General features: G+C 42.4%; 2 protein-coding genes across 3 annotated transcripts in view; one reads left to right on the forward strand and one right to left on the reverse strand.

Moving 5' to 3' along the window:
• Positions 1-21,946, reverse strand: part of LOC123385663 — a 509,548-nt gene that overhangs the window by 65,172 nt on the left and 422,430 nt on the right. The gene's annotated exons all lie outside the window — the stretch shown is intronic.
• PRL (prolactin) lies at positions 9,967-20,028 on the forward strand (the record flags this gene model as incomplete). The annotated part of the gene is given in 5 exon segments (NM_001043341.1): positions 9,967-10,026; positions 11,995-12,176; positions 14,769-14,876; positions 17,302-17,481; positions 19,686-20,028. Coding segments are annotated over 5 exon segments (690 nt in total). The 3' UTR covers positions 19,878-20,028.

Here is a 21,946-nt window from a genome sequence, read left to right on the forward strand (position 1 = left end):
TACAAGAGTTAGTTTTAGAAATAGTTTTTTTGGTGGGCCAAAGGAGGAATCTATCACTGTCTGGCAACCCCTGAACCAGAATATGGAGCAATATGTTACTGGTTGAGTAAAAAAAGATTGAACGATAGACATCAAAGTCAACTGCAGAATAATTTAAGGGATGAACATAATATCTGCACTAGAGTATAATGATTATTGCAGACTAGCCTTTCCAAGATGGATATGACGGAATCTTCCAGTCGGCATGCTTTTCTTGCAGTGATATGTTGACGCCTTTCCCATTGATAGATGCTTCTATTCTGTCACCTTAAATTTGAGCATGCCAGTGACCTTAAGGGAAATGATGCTATGTAGCTTCCAAGGTTTGAGGTGGTTGCTCTTGGAACCCAGCCTCCATGCTGTGAGGAAGCCCTGACCACCTGGAGAGGCCATGAGGAGGGATTCAGCTGGACAACCCCAGCTGACAGTCAACATCAACTACGTCAACTCACTACCACACATCTGACCGAGGAAGTAATTTTTTTGCAGCAGTGAATAATCAGAACTATTTATAGTCTCTTTTACTGAAGATTCAAAGAGTATTTCTAACATGATTCGATTTATCATTACACCAGAGAGGCTACAGTCCCACATGAATTATTTGATTTCATGATACCTTAGCAGGACTAGATATAACCCAAGCTGTTGGTCACTGCTGGCTTACAGACATCTATGAGCAGAACCAGGAACTTTCCTGACCCATGACATACATTCATCAGATTTGGTTATAAAGCAATTATCTGTCACAATCATGGAGGTATAGCCTCATCAAACCAGAAATGGAGTCAATACTAATTCGAAACTCCTTTTTCTTATTCAATGATTTATGAGTGAGTCTATATGCCTCCTTAACAATAACATACAGCTTGTTCCAAGAAATAAACATATTTCTTCTTCCAAAATCTTGGAGTTTACTCCCATGTAACCCTTTCTGAAAAGAGAAGCCTTAAGATATAAACTTGAAATTTGGGGTTGCAATGAAAGCAGACAGTTTTAATGTCATCTTTTATGAACTGTGTGCTAAAATGTGTCAGTCAGAAGAGAGAATATATATAATAAAGTCTTTCATAATACTACAAAACAACATTTTTGGTTTTATGTTTGGGATGATAAAGTTTCCTTTGCTTGGAATGACATTGAAGTAAACTACAAGAAAAGACTTTTAAGATTTTTTCTGACAAGGACAAACCCGTGACATTTTCACAAAGCCTTTGGTCTTAACCTTGGAAATCTGTCTGCTTAGGATAAAGGCAGCAAAAAATGAGCAGGAAAGCTCTAAAGGTGGCTGCTATTATTAAATGCAAATATATTCATTAAGGAATTGGCCAAACAGGAAGGTATATTCCACTTTTAATGAATTTTTTAAACACACAAATATTCTGCAGGTGTGTGTTTGTAATTTAATTAACCTTTGCAGGAAGAATTGGTTATCAGTACAAACGGGCCTCGGTGATAAAATGCTATCGGACCTAAGTTTTCACTTTTTATTTTATATACGTGTTATAAAAACTGTTTAAATGCATCAAAAGCTGACTTATTTCCACTTTCATGTTCTTAACCTTCCTACAGTCAATCAAAGCCCCAATGGCATCCTTTCTATGGGATTGTTATCTTGTGGTGTAATATGAGAAATACCTCATGTAATAGAATGCATGTCGTTTTTTAAAGATTCCTCTTCTAAAAACAATAAGACACTGGTGAGAAATTAAAATATATTTTGCATACAATATATTTTGTGATACACAGTACAGACACACCGACACATCTCCTGCCCACCTCCCCGGCAGACACAAGAAGTAAAACTGACTTATAAAATTTTTAAGGTTAAAATACTCTAGTGATGTTGGGGCACCTGGGTGGCTCAGTCGGTTAAGTGTCCAACTTCGGCTCAGGTCATGATCTCACGGTTCATGGGTTTGAGCCCCACATCGGGTTCTGTGCTGACAGCTCAGAGCCCGGAGCCTGCTTCGGATTCTGTGTCTCCCTCTCTCTCTGCTCCTCCCCTGCTTGCCCTCTGTCTGTCTCTCTCTCTCAAATAAATAAACACTAAAATTTTTTTAATATTCTAGCGAAATTAATAAAATATACCCATTATTGTATATGTTACAGGATTCTGATCACAATGCTATAAAATGGCTACATTCTTCAAAGCATCATTGTTTGAAAATTAAAAATTAATGATTTCACCAACAGTTGCTTAGTCTACGAGGCTTACAAAAACAATCTGTTTTTAGCTAAGTACCTCCCATGTCAACAAAAATTTTAACATTCCAACCAAAAGTAAGGCACAGATGTACACGACCGTGCAAAAGCATTCTTGCTGAAACTGCTTAGAGAAATAATGGAGGAAAAAAAAAACTGGTGTCTTAACATCAGAGGTTCAAATTCTCTTTACACTGAAGCCGAACAGTATTCATTTTTAATACTTCATTTATAGGGACAAAGAGTTTGGAAGATACAGTTAGTTCACTCTTCAAAATACATTTCCAAATGATCCAATATGTGTTCCTATATATTTGATGGGAACACAGTGGGAAAGCTTTCTGTAAACCAAACATGAAAACATTCTCACAACTTCATGGATGCTTCCTACATATGCATCCCCAATTTTCATTTATATAAGTGGACATTATTTTCAGATATAGCTGGAAGTAAAGACAATCTCTTATTCTGCAGTTATTAACAGAAACGTATAGTTTGCAGTCACCCTCTTTCTCTATGAAATTAATGCTCCTTTCTGGAAGAAACACCCAATTTCTCATCTGTTAAGTTCATCATACAAGGTAGGAATACAAATGGCCTGTAGAAGACAAGACACTCAAATGCCACATCACCTATAATGGTAATAATAATATTGCTTCTCTCAAGTGGTCTCGACAGATAACCTTTTATTATTTTTTTAATCTACAAGAATTCTTTGACTTTCAGTCTGCTAATGATGTAGAAGTGACAAGCCAAAAAGTTAAATGAAGATTTTATGACACATGCAAGCCTCATATTAGTAAAAGAATTCTTTGAGACCAAAATGGCAGATACACCAAAGACCAAATTGAAGTAGAAAGAAAATAGCTTTTCATTCCTTATCGATAGAACTCATTAAGAAGTATTTTAACAAACGTATTGTGTGCGTCTTTTTTTTTTTTTTAACATGATTAAGAATCGCACTCAAATCCTATCTGACAGCGTCAATGTTTCCAAAGCGTTTAAAACATTCTATTTCTCTCTCCTCTCTTTGGGAACTCAATTGCCTTGGCATTTTTCCTTGAAGTAATGTGTTTCTCAATGTGTCTTCAAGGTCACATCTGCATCTCCTCAGCAAGACTTACTGTCAGCTGAACAAGAAGTTCAGTGGGCACACGTATGAATACGGAAGGCAAGAAGAAATAAAACCAGGAAGGCAAGCAAGAGATCTGGAGTTGCGTGCCGGCTCCGTAATTACGTATGCGTAACTATTTTCCTCACCTGTGCAACGAACTACTTGGTTAGATTTATTCTCGAGTGCCTCTGACCTCAAATACCATGACTTAGACAGATTTGAGAATGTTCAGAAGTTACCCTTCAGGATGACTAATCTTCCTGGTGGAGAAACAGATTGAAATTGAAACGGACATAGGCAGGAGAAAATGGAGAAGCTTTTATAAGTGTGCAGGTCAAGATAACCTGGAAAGAGAAGAAAAGAAAATTTTATGGAAGCTGAGGCAGAATAATTGCAACATAGGGACTGACGGAGTGTGAGTCAAAGGAGACAAAAGAAAACCAAATAAACACAACGCCGAGAGGTTAAGCGTGGGTGACCGAGAAGACAGTAGTTTAAGAGAAAAGCTGACTAGTTAAGGATTTTTTAAAAAAAAAATTATTCAGCCTATCTAGGTTGCAGATATATAGGCTGAAATGGTTGGCAGGCAAATGGCATCGCAGAAGAGACGTCAGAGAAGGAAGATAGAGTTGGGATCATCTTCATGGACAGGACAGGTAGTTGTGGCACTGGATGGGACGGCCAGTGGGAAATTACAGGGCTGAATGCCCCAGAAACAACACAGAGCAGGACTTGGGGAGTTATTTTGATTGAGCAATAAGATAAGAGAAAACAGAACAAAACAAATCAAACTACTTATATATTCTTTCTTTGTACTCTTTTGGAACATTTTTACATTTTCATGCTGATTATCATGTCATTTACCGCAGATGTTTCGTAGGTGTTTAAAATACACGCACACATTGGATCTCCTACCGTTGTGTACTGGTTAATTTCCCTTCACGCTTTCTTACTCTAAGCTTTATGTTTTGGATCCTACTCTGAAACGCGTAAAGATTGCTGATAGCCTGGTCTCCATTGTCGACTGTATACGATATCACCAAGTATGGCCTTTTGCCATTTTTGGCTTAATTTTAAACTGGCCTCATAGTAATTTTGTTACTCCAACAATTTTAAAGAATTTACTTGATATGCTTTTTTGGTACTTTAACTTTTTTTAGCCACTTTGCTTGAAGTCAGGGTTTCTCCACATTGGAGCTACTAACATTTTAGATGGTGTAATATTTGGTTTTGGTGGCTGTGCTGTGTGTTGTATAATATTTAGCAGCATTCCTGGGCTCTGCCCAGCAGATGCCAGGATTGCCCCCCGACTTCGGTTATGACTATCAAAACTTGTCTCCAGACATTGACAACTGTCCCTTAGGGGAGGGGAGAAGAGAACGCAAAATCAGCCTTTAATTCCTCATCCTTTGAAAATGACCGTTTTAGAGATATTGCTTGTATCCAGCACCTAATTGGGATTTGCCACCCTTAAAGAAACTGAGTCATTTTTTAATTTTAATAAACTTGTCCCATTATAATCTTGATGATCTTATTCTGACCTCTAATTGTGTGTGTGTGTGTGTGTGTGTGTGTGTGTGTATGTGCTCATGTTCCCTATGCTTCCTACCTTTTGTTAAATGGAAGGACTTATTTCGTGTGCATGCATGTGTGTGTCCCTGCTTCTGTGTGATATTTCCTTTTTCTGAGTTAGAAGGTTTCTGTGTTCCCTATTTTTAGTGGTTGTCATGATAACTTTGTATCATCTGTTGACACCTTTCCTATTTTAAAAAATTAGCTTGATTTTGCCTGTTGATTCTCCACTCTGAGCCATGAAGAACATAGCATGCTCACATTTCCCTTCACCTTTGACAGGAGGGGTAATATTGCCAGATTTTTCAAGCTTACTTTTTTGCCCATTTCATTAGAATTGGGCAGAGCTAATATTCTCTGACCCCCGTATCTCAGAAATCTTCATAATTACCATTTACCTTTACTTTCCCCTATAATTTAAAAGTGCATATATGCATACTTCTATATATACGTATTTATATGTATATACGTGCTAGTAACTATATGTAGAGTGCACATATAGACATATATAAAGAGACTTTAAAGTAAGCGTATGCATGTGTTTGCGTGTATACAGAGCATCCCATCAATTCATATTATTTATATTTCAATGCCAGATGACAGTTTTGCCAAATGTCCCTTCGGTTAATCCCTGGGTACCAAAGGATGTATTATGCTAGTAATACATTTTGCATTTAATGAATGAATAAGAAATAAAAAAGAGGGACATGTCCCAGGTAAGGTATTTTAGGCAAATCCCCATAGAAAAATGTATTACAGGATGATGGGGAGACAGACGAGAAGTGAAGTATATTATATCCTGCGAAGAACCTGCCCTACTTCTCAGTCTGAATTCTTTCAATGCACAGAAAAAGACCAACCACAGAAGAAGGCAGAGATGATAACCGTCAGCACAGGTGTAGCCCTATGAGGTGTGACACTATCGAAATGCTTCTCTTCGGATGGGTGCAGATTTGGCGCCCTGATCCCATGTGCCCTGACCTCTCTTGACGGCCCCAGTCCCTCCCCAAGGAGCCTGACAATAGCACCACATTGAACGATGAAAGAATTAATGCCTGTCAGGGAGTACAGACAGGCCTCCGGGACCCTGGCCTACTGCTATAGCCTTCTGTTCTGTTGGTGGTGCCCGTGCTAATTATAAAGTTTAAAATTATCCCTGGAAGTAGCAATGGCTCAGAGTCCCACATCCTATTAGACAAGGACTCTCTGCGTGTGTCCATATCTATATATAGATCTAGATCTCTCTGAAAGTGGGCATGGTTCAGATCAACTTCCCATTAGACAGAAAATATACACACAGATACACACGTGTAATAGCAGAGCATAAAGAATCTTTCCTAAGAAAAGTTTTTACCTGCCTCACTTAGCATTAGCGTACAGCCAATATTTGATGCTTTTAGCTTGAAAAAAAAGTGTCATCTTCAAGAGTGAATCTGTGAAGTCTCCAGACACATCGTCCTTAGATCTGGCATTGTCATATACCACTCATTAAAATTTGTCCAAAGGTACAGGTCGCTCAGAACACATGTGTGACAAGAAGGTCATAGGATAAACTGACACAGAGAACTCGGAGAATTAGATCAGAGGACGTGAATATTGTGTTGGTGAAAAGAAATTACAGGAGAAATTTCCAAATGCTTCCATTATGGCTTTTTTGTTTAAGGAGCAAATTCACGGGGCGCCTGGGTGGCTCAGTCGGTTAAGCGTCCGACTTCAGCTCAGGTCACGATCTCGCGGTCTGTGAGTTCGAGCCCCGCATCGGGCTCTGTGCTGATGGCTCAGAGCCTGGAGCCTGCTTCCAATTCTGTGTCTCCCTCTCTCTCTGCCCCTCCCCCGTTCATGCTCTGTCTCTGTCTCAAAAATAAATAAATGTTAAAAAAAAAATTAAGGAACAAATTCCCTCAAGACACTGCTACAGATTAAGAGCTTGGGTTCTGGAGTTACTTAAGGAAGCTGATAACCTGCAAAGCCCTGGCAGAGAGAGGCATTAAATACAAGCACTTTGGGGGAAAATGTACATCTTAGTATGCACGAAGTTAATGTAAACAGAGGATGTAAGGAAATCAGTACTTTGGTTTATCTTGAAAACGGTGCAATTCAAGAAAGCACCATTGTGATTGATCCTTTTTCCAATGTGCTCTTCACATTTTCTGTTATTTTATATCAAAGAAAACAACACATATCCCATCTGCTCTTTTATTCCAAGTTTTGGAAGACAGGTATGGGGAATTCTTCAATTTATAAACAATACGCTTTTTATCATCTGCAAATTTCACTTTATTAATAAGAGGCAATTCATGACTAATATAAATTGAAATATCAGTGTGATCCACTAATCTGATGATTTTTAAACTTAATTTCTTTTGCTTTTTAGTATTCCCTCTGATACCCTGCAGTAGACACCTTTCAAGTTTTGTGAACTATTTTAAATATTTTTGCATCATACATGAGACGAGAAGAACAGTATTATTCCAAACTTAAAAACAGAGAAACAAAAGACAGTACGAAATACAAGCTCCATTTCTGATTAGTAAGGAAAAGACACCTTATGTTACTTAATGTTAAAAATCAGAATCATTCAGGCAAGATGACAAAATTGTTCATTCGTTTCAGGTACTAAAACCCTCATGGTGACTTTAACATCATCTCAGCCATTTATTCAGCCACTTGACAGAAATCAATCATCAGCTCCCAGCTTATGGCAAACACATGAATTTTTGTAAATAACACCAGACAAGGTTATTCTTGGTGAATGTCTTTATAGCTCTAAGTTAAGGGCAGGGTCTGGTAAAGAGAAAGATCTTTAAATTTTTTTTTTCCAACGTTTATTTATTTTTGGGACAGAGAGAGACAGAGCATGAACGGGGGAGGGGCAGAGAGAGAGAGGGAGACACAGAATCGGAAGCAGGCTCCAGGCTCCGAGCCATCAGCCCAGAGCCTGACGCGGGGCTCGAACTCCTGGACCGCGAGATCGTGACCTGGCTGAAGTCGGACGCTTAACCGACTGCGCCACCCAGGCGCCCCTGAGAAAGATCTTTAAAAGAGCCACATTACGGTGAAAGCGGGTGACATATATAGCAGAAAAACAGGACAACTATGACTTTGTGCATAAAATACGCCTTTTACGTTCTTTAGATACTGCAATATCCCATTAACAGGAAACATGGGGCGGTGAGGCAGCAAAGAAGCAAATGAGAGTTTACAGAGAAACATCCTTCTCTTTGGAGTCAAGTGAATCAATTGGCCGCCCAGAATGAACACAACTCAGGTCTTCTTAGATTGCTCTTTTCCTGGCTATGTACAAAAGTCCCAACACCTTTAAACTTGAACATTACGGTGTCAGTTCTTATGGAAGATTCCCTACTCTTAAGTTTCTAGAAGAAGAGGGGAATGTAGGGTAGCATTCATTTCTCTACCACAAGGCACCGCTCTCTTAATAATTCCGAATTTCACTGTCTGTGGGGGGGGAAATGGATACCTCCTCCTTAGTGAATGGAATCCTGCCCCAGCTTTGGACTGATAGAGTCTATACATCATCACACTTGATGAGTAGGATTCAGAATCTAGTATTGCTTCAGCTAAGGCAATTAGGAAGATAGTTTTTAAGTGACGTTACTCCTTGTCAAGATTGCTGGGTCTCCATAAGAGCGCTTGGAAAACTGCTATCACATAAATGTGGCAGGAGCAACTATGGAAAAAGTAAATGCTATAAAAAGGGATTATTTTAAAAATTACCTCACCTGTCGATTTCCTAGGAGAGACACACAGTGAGATGAAAGCTAAGGGAAGGGCACAGGCTGATTTACATGCAAGGACTTAAAAATTAGAGAAAGTCATCAACAACCCAGTTCTTATTCATTAAAATCATTTCATTTAGGAAATCTCTAAGAGGCGGATGGAACGTTTGAGCCCATGAAAGATGAATTTTTGTCATGTTGGCCCTAGAGGGGAGCTGAGTCAGAGAAATAAAGTAATTATAAACCAGTCATCATTTTTCCACCCCATCCTTGAGGAGAGTGCAAATTATTGCCTAGAATTTTCTTCTATTGCATTATACACCAGGGTGTGTGTGTGTGTGTGTGTGTGTGTGTGTGGGTGTGGGTGTGTGTGTGTGTGTGTGTGTGTGTGTCCATCCTTGAAAACCACTATGTTGCTTCCCCAGAATAAATTCCCAGTGGGGTCAGGGGTGATTTCTTGTTCATGCGTGACCGTATTTGCTAAATGATTCATTTCCAAGGCTTCTTTATATCCCTGATTCCTCACGAAGCAACCATCCTTCCAGCATCTGTCGTGACTAATTACTTCTATATTCTTGACAATGAATCTCGCCTTTTTTCCCGCCTTTTTTTTTCATCTGTAAACTGGGGATGACAATCTACATTTATTTATATGTTGGAGTCAAAAGAAATAAACAGATGAAAATACCCAGTTAAAACATACACATATGTCATTTTAAAAAGGACAACACACACTGTGTAAAAACAAGAAAAATAGGAGGGCACAAATGATGAGAGCATCACGGGGGATCCAATGTCCTGTTTTCTCACTCCTGATATTTCCTGTATAAGTTTTGAAATCTTGACTTCACCTAGCAATTTCAAACTGGGGAAAAAAGAATACCCTTCGATAACACACGAGACACCTAAGTGAAATACAATGTAGATTCAAGAGACTGCAGAGAAGTCAAGGTAAACTTGATCATTCGTGACTCCTGTAAAGTACAACTTCTGTAGCTGCACGGGCCCTTTAACCCAAAATAGTCTCCAGAGTTCATCTTCATTGTTTCTCTCATTTCCTTTTGCTCTAATTAATCACAATCCTTCCTAGAATGTTCACTTCTGGCCAGTATGTCTTCCTGAATATGAATAAGACATAAAATACCATTTGATGTTTGAAATTATGGGGGTAATCTCAATGACGGAAATAGATGACTGGTACAGGGAAGGGAATGCCTGATTAAATATATTCATGAAGATGTCAAAGGCTTATAAAGCCAACATCTGGGAATGAGAAAGCCGTTGGACTACCAGATCTTCTCTGGCGAAGTGTGTTTCTCGAAAGCATCACCAACATGGACAACAAGGGGTGGTCGCTGAAAGGTATGTGCAACAGCTCGCTGAGCTGTTGGATTATCAACTCTCTTGGGGGGTGGCACTAATTCGAAATCTGAGCTAGTATTCTCTTAGCAAGAGGTTTCAGGTTTACAGAGTTTAGAAGGGCTAGTCATTGCTCTAGAAAGCAACTGTACTGGGGCAATGGAACAGAACGCTGGTTCTCAACTGGAAATCCTCCTTCTTCTGGAGACATGTGGCTAAAGTCTGGAGAGGTTTTGGGTTGTCTTAATTTGGAATGGGGGTGCTACTGGTATCTAGTGAGTAAAACTCAGAGACACTGCTAAATGTACCGCGATGCACCAGACAGCCCCCAGAACGAGGAACCATCCATCTTAAAACGCCAATAATGCCAATGTTGAGAAACTCTGGCCTGGAACAAGACCAGAAATGTCTACGGGTCCAGTTTATCACAACTTCAGAAGGTAAAAACCAGCATTTTTTGGTTCTCAGGCCTCTTATGCGGTTTGGCCGACCTAAGTCAGCCTGATGCAACTTTCAACGCAGAAACTATAATATGGACAAGGATAGAATTGTGTCTTATGATACTCTGTTAACTGGGTTTGGGCCAAATGACATTTCAAAAAGAGAAACAGCCTGGCAATAATTAACCGTCTTTACTTTCTTGGTTGACATTTGCAAGAAAAAGAAAATTAGGAACAACCATAAAACTCATTTTATGAAATGAAGAACAAAAACATTTATCTATTTTATCTCCTCTTGGACTGTGAGAACCCTTCAGATGATAAATGTACAGATACATGCGGTCAGAGTTACATAGTATCTATGAAGTTATGAATTTCCGAGAACTGGTATTCCAATTTCTCTATCTGCAGAGCACTTTTTATTTACACCTGTAGATAAAAATATCCATTCAGCTAAGTTACAGGACTATCAAGTACCTAAAATAAACTTTTTGGAAATACCACGTTTTTTTGAAAAATTAGAAGTCTGTTATATGAGTCACTTGACAACACTTGTATCTTTTATTTTGCAGCTAAAAGGTGGTGCGTTACATTCTCTGTTAACAAACAATGTTAGCGCGCATTAAAGTCAAAGTACTGTTCTTTCCAAGTAACGGAAAGACCTTTGCAAGCCCTGAGCCATCGCGGCAGCGGCTCTGGCCAGTTGCAGGGATGAAGCCTGAGAGCCCGCAGGTGTGTGCGATGCCACGTGGCAAAGTCAAAGCGATCATACTGGCATCCAGCCCCCTCCACCTGCTAATGATAGGACTTGAGGAAAATCACTTAACCTCTCGAAGCCTTCTGCTTCATCAATGTAATTTGATGATAATAATGAAGGTCGAAGCTCTTACAAGGTTACTGGGAAACACAAATTAAAAAAAAAAATTCAAAGCTTTTGGCAAAGTGTCAAGCAAGTGCACGGGGGTTATTAAGGTGAGTTAGCAGATCGAGGCCACCGTATCGCTTCGTGTTAGGTTCTCTTCGTACTCGATACTAGCCGTTGTCCATCGTGTTTAGCCTCATCAGTCACGAAAGCGAAACAAACAGATCCACTGTGCTGTGTGTGCTATTTCAGGGTCTAAGATGCAGGTATTAGTCAACACGGAGTTAAAAAATGACAACCTCACAGACAGCCCGACTACCAAAAATCTGCAGAAACCCCCAAGACGTTGAACTAACTTCTAGGAATGACTTAAACACCCCGGCTCAGAGTTCATTTCAGCTCCCAATGTTTGCGAGTGCAGAAGCACTCCCGGGAGCAACAGAAACATGCAGGGAGTAACCCGCTTCTCAAACTATGTTATCTGTGCAAATATAATTATAGACCCCGAGTCACACGGTGGAAGGTGTGGGTTCTTCCCGGCCCCAGCTGATACAGAACCCGAAGGTGCCAAGGGCGACGGGGAGAGGGAAGGCTTCTGGGACGGGGTTGCCGGTGATGGCCTCAGGCGCACAGGTCACCACAGAGCGGTGCGTGGTTTTGTGTAAGCAGGGTCACTCCTGTTCCTGCTGCTGCTGCTGTCAGACCTGCTCCTGTGCAAGAGCGTGGCCTCCCTGCCCATCTGTCCCAGCGGGGCGGTCAACTGCCAGGTGTCCCTGCGGGACCTGTTCGACCGCGCGGTCATCCTGTCTCACTACATCCACAACCTGTCCTCGGAAATGTTCAACGAGTTTGTAAGTACTGCCTCTTCCCAGAAGGAGCCTTCCCGGGAAGGCAGGGGCTGTCCTACGCTTGACACAAGAAAGGTGCGGGGCGCCTGGGTGGCTCAGTCGGTTGGGCGTCCGACTTCAGCTCAGGTCATGATCTCGCGGTCCGTGAGTTCGAGCCCCGCGTCGGGCTCTGTGCTGACAGCTCGGAGCCTGGAGCCTATTTCAGATTCTGTGTCTCCCTGTCTCTCTGACCCTCTCCTGTTCATGCTCTGTCTCTCTCTGTCTCAAAAATAAATAAATAATAAAAAAATTAAAAAAAAAAAAAAAAGAAAGAAAGGTGCAGGAGCCTGATCGAACCACACAACTTTTAGATTAAAAAAAAAAAAAAAAAAGCCACTGGTTAGCAAAATGTGCAACAAGAAGAAAGGGACAGTTTCATGAAACCTCAAGAAGTCTTAGAGTACAGTAACTCTTTTAAGATTTCCTTTAGGGGCGCCTGGTGGCTCAGTCAGTTAAGCGTCTGACTCTTGATTTTGGCTCAGGTCAGGATCTCATGCTTCATGGGATGGAGCCCCACGTCGGGCTCTGTGCTGACAGTGCAGAGCCTGCTTGGGATTCGCTCTCCCCCCACCCCACCCAAAGAAACATTTAAAAGTAAATAAAAAAATAAAAATTTCCTTTAATTCTTCTTGAGAAAAATTTCCTAAAAAATGTCAGCACCTATATTAGCCAGGTTAGACTGCCATCACAGGGTTCCATAGGTTCTGTGCCTTAAGCCACAGAAATGTATTTTCTGACAGTTCTGGAGGCCGGAAGTCTGAGATCAGGACACCAGCACAGTCAGGTTCTGAGAAGTGCACACATCTTCCCAGCTTGCCTTTTCCCTGTCCTCGTGGTGGCAGAGGGTGCAGGTGGGGGATTCTCCTGGGGTCTCTTCTTGATCCCTATTGGATCAGGACTCCACTGTTATGACTTCATTTAACCTTCCTTACCTCCAGATCTTCAAATATAGTACTTCGGGGGTCAGGACTTCAACTGAATTTTGGGGGGAACATCCCTTCATAACAACACCTGGCAAAAAGCACTTTCAGGTGGAGTTTGAGAAAATGAAAGCATGCTGATTTCTTGTCCTTGACTGTGGGGTACAGGTCTCCCTAGGCATTCTTCACCTATCATACTAGATATCTAATAAATGACAGTCTCATTGCCCAGAACAGAGTTAACTGAACAAAGTTAAACTAAGCTGAATCCATGTCAGGAAAACAAACAATGATAGCTCTTCTGAAACCCCAAAATGCTATAAAGTGTTATTTTGAGATGTCCAGTGTATAGGTTTAGAACTAGAATAGAAGGGTTGGTTTAGAATCAGAAACAATTATTCTCTTTCTTACTACAGTACTTTGAAAGTTGTATCTTAACTCTTTTAGGTCAATCAAGGAGCAGACAGTATACATATGAGAGGTTCAGTAAATCAAAGGGTCACCATAAAGAATGAGGATCAATGTTTGTATGTATGTATACAATATATACATGTATATATACATGGATACTATATATATATACATTGTATATATACGTATATATACATACACATACACATAGTTCTCTTCACTCACTGGTTTTTATTTCCTCCTCCACTTTTGACTGGCTATCTTTTGTCTTTCACATCTTCACAGTTATCTCCTTAATTTTCACAACTTTTTGTAGAGATTACTTCTATGTCGATGTCTTAGCTAGGTGCGTGTGCATGTGTGTATTTTTTATTCTGGGTCCATTGATTAATATTTCCTAAAATTTTATGCCCTGTTTTTTTGACTTACCATTTGGTTGCAATCAACAAAATGGTATTATGCATCTATGATGAACATGGTGAGGCATAGTTGTGGGGGTTCAAATACAGCAAAACCTCGGTTTGCAAGCATAATTTGTTCCAGAGACATGCTTGTAATCCAAAGCACTCGTATATCAAAGCAAATTTCAAGAACCATTGGCTTGGTTGTGATCACGTGACATCCAGTGTCATGTACGACTCATATTGCAAGACATCACTCATGTATCAAGTTAAACTTCATTAGAAATGTTTGCTCATCTTGCAGAACACTTGCAGAACAAGTTACTCGTAATCCAAGGTTTTACTGTATCAGGCAAAGAAAAGTTATAATTTGATAATAATGCCTATTAGGGGGTGCATATTAGCTCGGACCCCTGGTAAATAAGATACTAAATGGCAAAATATAGGTATATATGCGCTAGAACAGTGGCTCAAATACTAAAGAAAAAGGAAACTTAACAAGATATTTAATGCTTCATATTTTTGGTATTTTTTAGTGTTTGTTTTCCAAGTAGTAATTTGTGGAAAGGGTAAATTAAACAAGTAAATCACAAAGAAGGAAAGAAGGTGGGACTAGAAGAGTTACACTTAAAAAAAAATGCACGTACAAAATAAATAAAACACAGAGAAAGGGTGACTTTCTCAATTCTCTGGTTTCAGTTTTTCATGTAGTTCTCATTTAAAATAAAAGATTATACATCAAGTGTGTTAATATTCTGGTAATGGGCTCATTTAACGGATGCCCAAACACCTATAACTAATTGCATCTGCTTGCTCGCTTTCAGGATAAAAGGTATGCCCAGGGCCGGGGGTTCATTACCAAGGCCATCAACAGCTGTCACACTTCCTCCCTCCCTACCCCTGAGGACAAGGAGCAAGCCCAACAGATCCATGTGAGTCTTTTATCTGCGTTTCTCACCAATACCACTGAGGCAGTGCACTGGTAATACCATGCTACACGTTCTTAGAAGTGCCACAGTAGGTAATGCTAATTGCACACACAGACAAATATGGAGGAAAAGCAATCAAAGAGATAAGACAGTATGTCATTGAAGAATCAGTGGTGAAACCCAAATGCTGGCTCAAGATTGTAGCAGCAGGTGCCTAGGTGGCTCAGTCGGTGAAGCTTCTGACTCTTGATTTTGGCTCAAGTCAAAATCCTAGGGATCATGAGTTCAAGCCCCACGTTGGCTCCAAGCTGACAGCATGGAGTCCACGTGGGATTCTCTCTCTCCTCCCCTCCCCTGCTCTCTCTCTCTCTCTTAAAACAAATAAACTTAAAAAAAAAAAAAAGATTGTAGCAGCAAAATAAAAAATCTGTAAGTTGGTGATGCAAACACCATTATTTTAACCGATGCCTTAGACCCAGGGTTGCATGTATTGTATTGTATGAAAGCCTGCACCAAATTGGACTTCCACGCATAAAACAGAAGGTTTGCAAAATCATGGGTATGTAAGAAATGCAAGTGCAGTTGTATTTTTTACACGATACCCTTGGCTCCTACACTGGCAGCATTTAACAACACTGAGCACTGTCCCAGGTGAGCCATGTCTTGCTGATTTTCAAAGCTCTCCTGATTCTGCTTCTACTTCTCTGACCCCTACTTCCCTCTCCATTCTCCCCTGACTCCTCTGTCCTGTAATGTCATGTATTGTTTCTCACGGCTGCAAAAATCGCCTCTGTTCTGATGACAACGAAGTCTGCATACGAAGCCCCAGTCATTCATCCCAACTCTTTGACCACGGTCATCTCTCCTTTCTGATTCTCTGCCACGGTCACAGTCTTAACGTGACTTCAAATAAGGTTCTATCTTCACACACATACCCCCGTTAATACAATCTGATTCTCTTCACAGCTTTGTTAATGGTACCAGCATTCTTTCTGTCCTCTAAGCTCAGTAACAGTGGTGGTGGTGGTGGTGGTGGTGGTGGTGGTGGTGATAAAATGAAGGATGAGGTACCTGGGTGGCTCAGTCAGTTAAGCGACCGACTCTTGATTTCGGCTCAGGTCGTGAGATCGAGCCCCTCCCTGTGACAGCACTGCTCTCAGCAAGGAGCCTGCTTGGAATCTTCTCTCTCTCTCTCTCTCTCTCTCTCTCTCTCTGCCCCTCCCATGTTTGCACTCTATTGACAAATAAACTTTCAAAAAGAACTTTAAAATGAAGGAAAGGGTGAAGGAGAAGGAGGAGGGGTTAAAATCTATTGAGGGCCACTCCATTGCCAGGCACTTCACAGAGCAATTTACATGCACTGTATTTAATCCTCACCAAAAACAATCCCAGAACACAGGGCACTGTGAGGACACTTGCCAAGGTAAGGAAACTGAGGCTCTGAGAGGTTGCAGAATTTGGACTAATGACAGGAGTTGTAAGTTGTGAGTCCGGGCTTCATCCGATTCTAGGCCCTCACTCTTACTCATGATGCTTCAACGGCCTTAGCAAAACCAGACGGCCATTCCCTGTGTGGCCTGGCCCTCCATTTCGTATCTGAGGACATGTTCCCGTTGCACTGTCACTTGGATTCTTCTCTACTCCTCACTTCCTTTACACTAGCTTAGTTCATGGACCTCAGGGAAGCAAGTATTTTCTATCAGAGACGACCCTCTCCTAAGGCTCTCCTGTGGGATCCACAGGGGGCAACCGTCCCTTGACTTCCGTTGCAGACTACAGCTGGCATACACCCTGTTATTCACCTGAGCAGGTCAACAGAAGAGACTGTTCTGGTAGCAGTAGAGGGACAGGGGTTGGTCTAGATTGAGGACAGCATATGTACGAATGCCCTGTCTTCTTTGCTCTTTGATCTGATATCATGGAGTAAAAATTACAAATCACAAACGAATACATTAAAGAATGATTTGAGTCATTCGTATGAATGAGTCGCTGGATGAAACTGACTTGGGCCCTCTGTCATGGACACTGGTGGAATCCGTCTTTCCTGAGTCAGGTAGTGCAGGTGCGTACCGAGTTCCAGCAAACCTCTTTTGGGACCAGCAAAGCTGTCAAACATAAAAGAACTCACTGAGTGGGCGGATGGTAGAATTTCCGAGGGAAAACAAAATCTTTCATGCTATAAACTAGAAGCCTCATTAGATGAAGCAGTTATTCAAATCAGCCAGATTGTTTTCTAATTTTAACAAAGTTTAAGCCAATAGCTTCAGCTTTTTATGTTTACAACTTGAAGCACCTACAAAATATTTTCCGCGCACACACGAAGAACAAAGAGATAATTCGGGGCAGCCTCTGGGAGCAGAAATCACAAGCTAACCAAACCCACTGTGTTATGATTTATTTAATGCGATTGTTTCATGTGGTCGCTTAGCACGAAGACCTTCTGAACGTGATACTCAGAGTGTTGCGGTCCTGGAATGACCCCCTGTATCACCTCGTCACGGAAGTGCGAGGACTGCACGAAGCCCCCGATGCTATTCTGTCCAGAGCCATTGAGATCGAGGAGCAAAACAGGAGGCTTCTAGAGGGCATGGAGAAGATAGTGCACCAGGTGAGCAGCCTCCCGGAGCTTGTTTTTCTCACTAATGAAAGAGGTGACCTCCATGGTGGGAAGTGAGTTCTGAATACCTCACTGGGCAAGACCAAAGTTGAGGCACTTTCTATCTTAGACGGCTATGAAATAAAGCAAGACTCTAGTAATTCATGCTGGCAGATTCTATTGTTAGTGAACCTTAGGATGCTACCGTGATATCTGACAGGTGAAGCCTCCCCCCCCCCCACACACACAACACAGGAATCCACCAAAGGCTTTCCTCGTCCTGGGCACCAGGGTTTACAATATGTCCCAGGAGAAGAAACCTATAGAGAACAGAATCTGCAAGATAAACATGTTCTTCAAAGTATCCCAGGACACCTGCTACTGAAATTCCGGTTGGGTTCTTTCTCTTTTCTCCCCGCCCCAAAGGAGGACAAAGGGAAGGGAGAAAAGAGAAAATCAAAATCAGATTAGATGGTGTTTCGTGCCACTACCCCAGCCCCACCCCGCTGCACATATTTGTCACAGAGAGGAGACTGAAAAGATGGGGTCAGGGCATCAATGCTGCCTCACGAGTACTAGATTTCCGTGGGTCACAAAAGACAGGAGTGTTTCTTTTCTGGCATTTTCTTCGTTTTGTAACTTGCAGAAAGTTGTCTCTTCCTAAATTTGGGGCTGGGGTGGGGGAGGGGCTTCAAAATCAGAGCCCATTGGGGGCCCCAAAATTAAAACTCATGCATTTCATCTCCTCTACTAATGTCAAATTTACATGGAGTTAGTATTTGCAATATAGATCTCCAATCAGATGGGATGTTTTCAACACGAATGAGTTAACATCCGAACAGCTTTATGAAGTTCTCAGACAGCGTCATCTAAAGAAAAAGACAGGACTTTAAGAATAACAGGAGTGATTTTCTACGTCCCTTGTTTTGTACAAAGTACACGTCATCATGTGTCCTTTTTGTCAGTTTCCAGGGCGAAGCCTACAGCACATTTCCACCTTGAGACATGAAATAAACACCTGGGTTTTCAAATTATTTGCTTCATTACTTTCTGAAGTCACTACACTGTTCTAGAACACTTCGGTTTAATGACTTATTTATTCTTAGGCATATCATTGTCCCCTGCATGGTGGATTTCGTCTTAGAGCCCAAGCACCAAAATTAAACCTAAGACGCAAGGCAACACAAGCATACACTACACGCTGCACACACACTTTAAATTCCAGGAGAGAATCCCAGCTTGGAAATAGCCTTACTCTGCAGGTGACGGTTCAGCAGATCAGGGTCTACGGTTATCCTGCATTTGTACCCAGCAGCTCTCAAGCCTGCCTGGTGGCCAAGCAGGCAACTCGGTCTCCGGGTCCTCGGGGCATTCTCGGCTTGCAGCGGCCCGGGGAGCAGGCACCATGGGGCCCCACCCTGACGTCCCTCCAGTCTTTTTGTTATCACTGTCAGGCTCCCCAGCCTACCACTGACCCCTGCCCTCAAAGGGCGTGCTGCTGGCACCCTCACTCTTTCTCGCGGGCACCTTCCACAGCATGTCCCCCCCAAGAGACCTCAAAAGCAAACGGCTACTACTTATAGACATTTGGGGGTTATCGGTCCCGGGTGGACTGTGACTGTCTCCTATTTCAGCAGATCCTCTTAGGGACAGTCAGCACTAGATGCCCTGCACCTTAAGGCATCAGGTGCCATCCCTATCATTTCTGAGGTCTGTCATCCATACGCTACACGGAGACGAGAATCGGTGTGAAGCGGGAAATAGATAAATGTAATTATGGTGACGTATCAGAAGAAATCTGGAACAAAGAACACACGAGACACAAGGTTCAGGACACGAAAGATGTCCTCAAGGAAGAGATCTGAAGCCACCCCTCCACTGTCCCTCGGTCACACTCATATATACGCAGGGTGCAACTCCACTGCGACTAAATCTCTCTCAATATACATACACCAGCTTTGTGGTTCTCTCTCTCTTTACTCCTGGGCAGATATGCTTCATCTGTGATCACATCCATGTTAGAAAACCTACATCTGAATTCGGCTTCTACTGCTCAGGCTATTAACAGAACTCTGATACACCAGCTCAGTAATCTACCCCTCCCTCTAGAGAGCATTGACGCTCATGCCTCTTCCCCAAATCTTCGTTTGACAATGGGAAGGAACGCAGACAAGCGACTACTAGTAATACTAAGTTGCTATCTTTTTGGTGACTAGGTTCATCCCGGAGTCAGAGAAAACGAGGTCTACTCCGTCTGGTCCGGACTCCCGTCCCTGCAGATGGCTGATGAAGACTCTCGCCTCTTTGCTTTTTATAACCTGCTCCACTGCCTACGCAGGGATTCACATAAGATTGACAGTTATCTCAAGCTTCTGAAGTGCCGAATTGTCTACGACAGCAACTGCTAAGCCCGTATCCGTCCCATCCATTTCTGGAAGGGTCCCTAATGATCCGTCCCGCAGCAAGCTCCTCTTAGTGTTATAGCTTTTTAATGCATGCACGGGTGTAATGGGTCTCATCTTAAAAAATAAAAACGGACTCCTCCGAGACGTCAAAATCAAAAAAAGCAATTCGTCAAAGTGTCTCATTTTCATTTAGTAGAGAATCCAAAGAAGATCCATCACCACCATTGAACAGTTCCTGTTAAAATTTGTCACAAATAGCAGAAGCTACCATTAGAAACAAGACCGTTAACGGCTTCCTTGAGGTTCACAGTAAATTATTACAGGTCAAATGACCAGAATCAAAGAATTAGATAATTACGCATCCTGCTGGTCCTGCTACCAGAAAGAGGGAACTCTCAGGACTCTCTGAAAGTCAGCCACACACCATGTTTGAACAGACAATGTAAGCACCATGAAGCTGTGATGTGCCCTCACAGTATGAGGCTTACCGAGCCGTCTAAAACTTGGTAGGCTACCGTATTCGTAGATTTGAGCCGCTATAACAAGACATCACAGACTTACAACCAGCAGAAATATTTTTCTACATCCTGGCCAGGGGAGGCCATGGCAGGGAAGTCACAGACTTCTCCCTGTGTCCCCATGTGGTGGAAGGAGCCAGGGAGCCCTGCGGGGTCTCTTTTAGAAGAGCACTAATACCATTATGAGGACTCCAGCCTCATGACTTAACACCTCCCAGAGGCCCCACTTACTGCTGCTATTTGTTACTTTCTGGGGTTTAGGATTTCAACATCAGAAATTGGGAGGAACACAAACACTCAGATCAGGGCAGATTCCAACATGTCATGGTGTTATCCTTCTCCAGTGGCCGTTCTCAACCATGTAGCACTGAACTCCTCCTGGTGGCGTCATCACGGACGCATCTCATAGGTTTGAGTTATTCTTGGTCTCAAAAGTCCATTCGAGTCCACTTGCAACTCCATTTCACACTTAACCTGTTTAGTGTTTTCCTCCGCCCCTTTGTGGCTCGTGGGACCTACCAGGGGGAAGCAAATGTGGTCAATTTCTGCAAGGTTTCTTCCCCCTCCTGCTTCTGGATCACCATCTCTCTGGGCCACGTAGGAAGGGGATAGAGATGAGGAGAGATGGTCAAACTCTGACATCACTGGCTTTCACGGTGTCGCTGTAGCCTCCTCATTGCCAACAGGAGCTAACCTTGAATTCCCTCGAGGGGCAAGTGGCTCCCTGTGGGGCACCCTTGTGATTTTCCAGGACATTCACAAGTGAGGGCACCCTACTGTCTAGTGTATTTACCAGGGAAAATACTCGGGCTTGATTCTTTCTCTACCCCCACAGCTGTGCCCCCTGCTGTATCCCCCCAACCTCTCTGCTGCTGTGTCCTCGCCCTGCCTGCACCCTACCGGGGAAAACTGGCTCAGGGTCATCTGTCTCCTTGGGAACCCACAGCAAACTCATGCATCATAACCACTGGAAACAACCAGGAGGCCATAATACTGGTTTGCTTTTTATCCCATCCCGGGGTCTCCTGACAATCTTCTTCTCTTCCTGTCCACAAAGACACAGAGTGGATCGGGAGGTTAGATTCATGAACACACATGAATCTGAGGGAAGAGATGCGGCTTTCCCTTTCTTCTAGAACCGATGAGTCATTATCTCTGTCAGTAATTGTCAGAAAGTTGGCCTTGCAAATACTCCCTGCTAGGCCACTGAATCCTAACACCCTACTCCTTCTACACTTGGTCTCCTGCTGGAGAAAGGTGACTGGATTAGGGGAGCTCAGCTTGTCCAACTGCCACTAAACAACACGGGATTAGGGCCGATCTCTTCCGGCCGGCCGCAGAAGGCAGTGGGATTGCCAGACTGTTTCCGCAGCAGCATAAGGGCTTTGGCAGGCATTCCTCGACAGCAGACAATAAGAATCACTCCATCCAACATCCTGACAGAGAGGAAATAAAAAGGTAGAGCAGGAAGAGGATGAAGAGGAAAAAGGAGGCGGGGAAAAAAAAGAAGGGGAAACGTGAGTAAAAGACTTCGGAGTTGTGAAGGCTGAGATG

This window comes from Felis catus, chromosome B2, assembly GCF_018350175.1.
Source record: "Felis catus isolate Fca126 chromosome B2, F.catus_Fca126_mat1.0, whole genome shotgun sequence".
NCBI lineage: Eukaryota > Metazoa > Chordata > Mammalia > Carnivora > Felidae > Felis > Felis catus.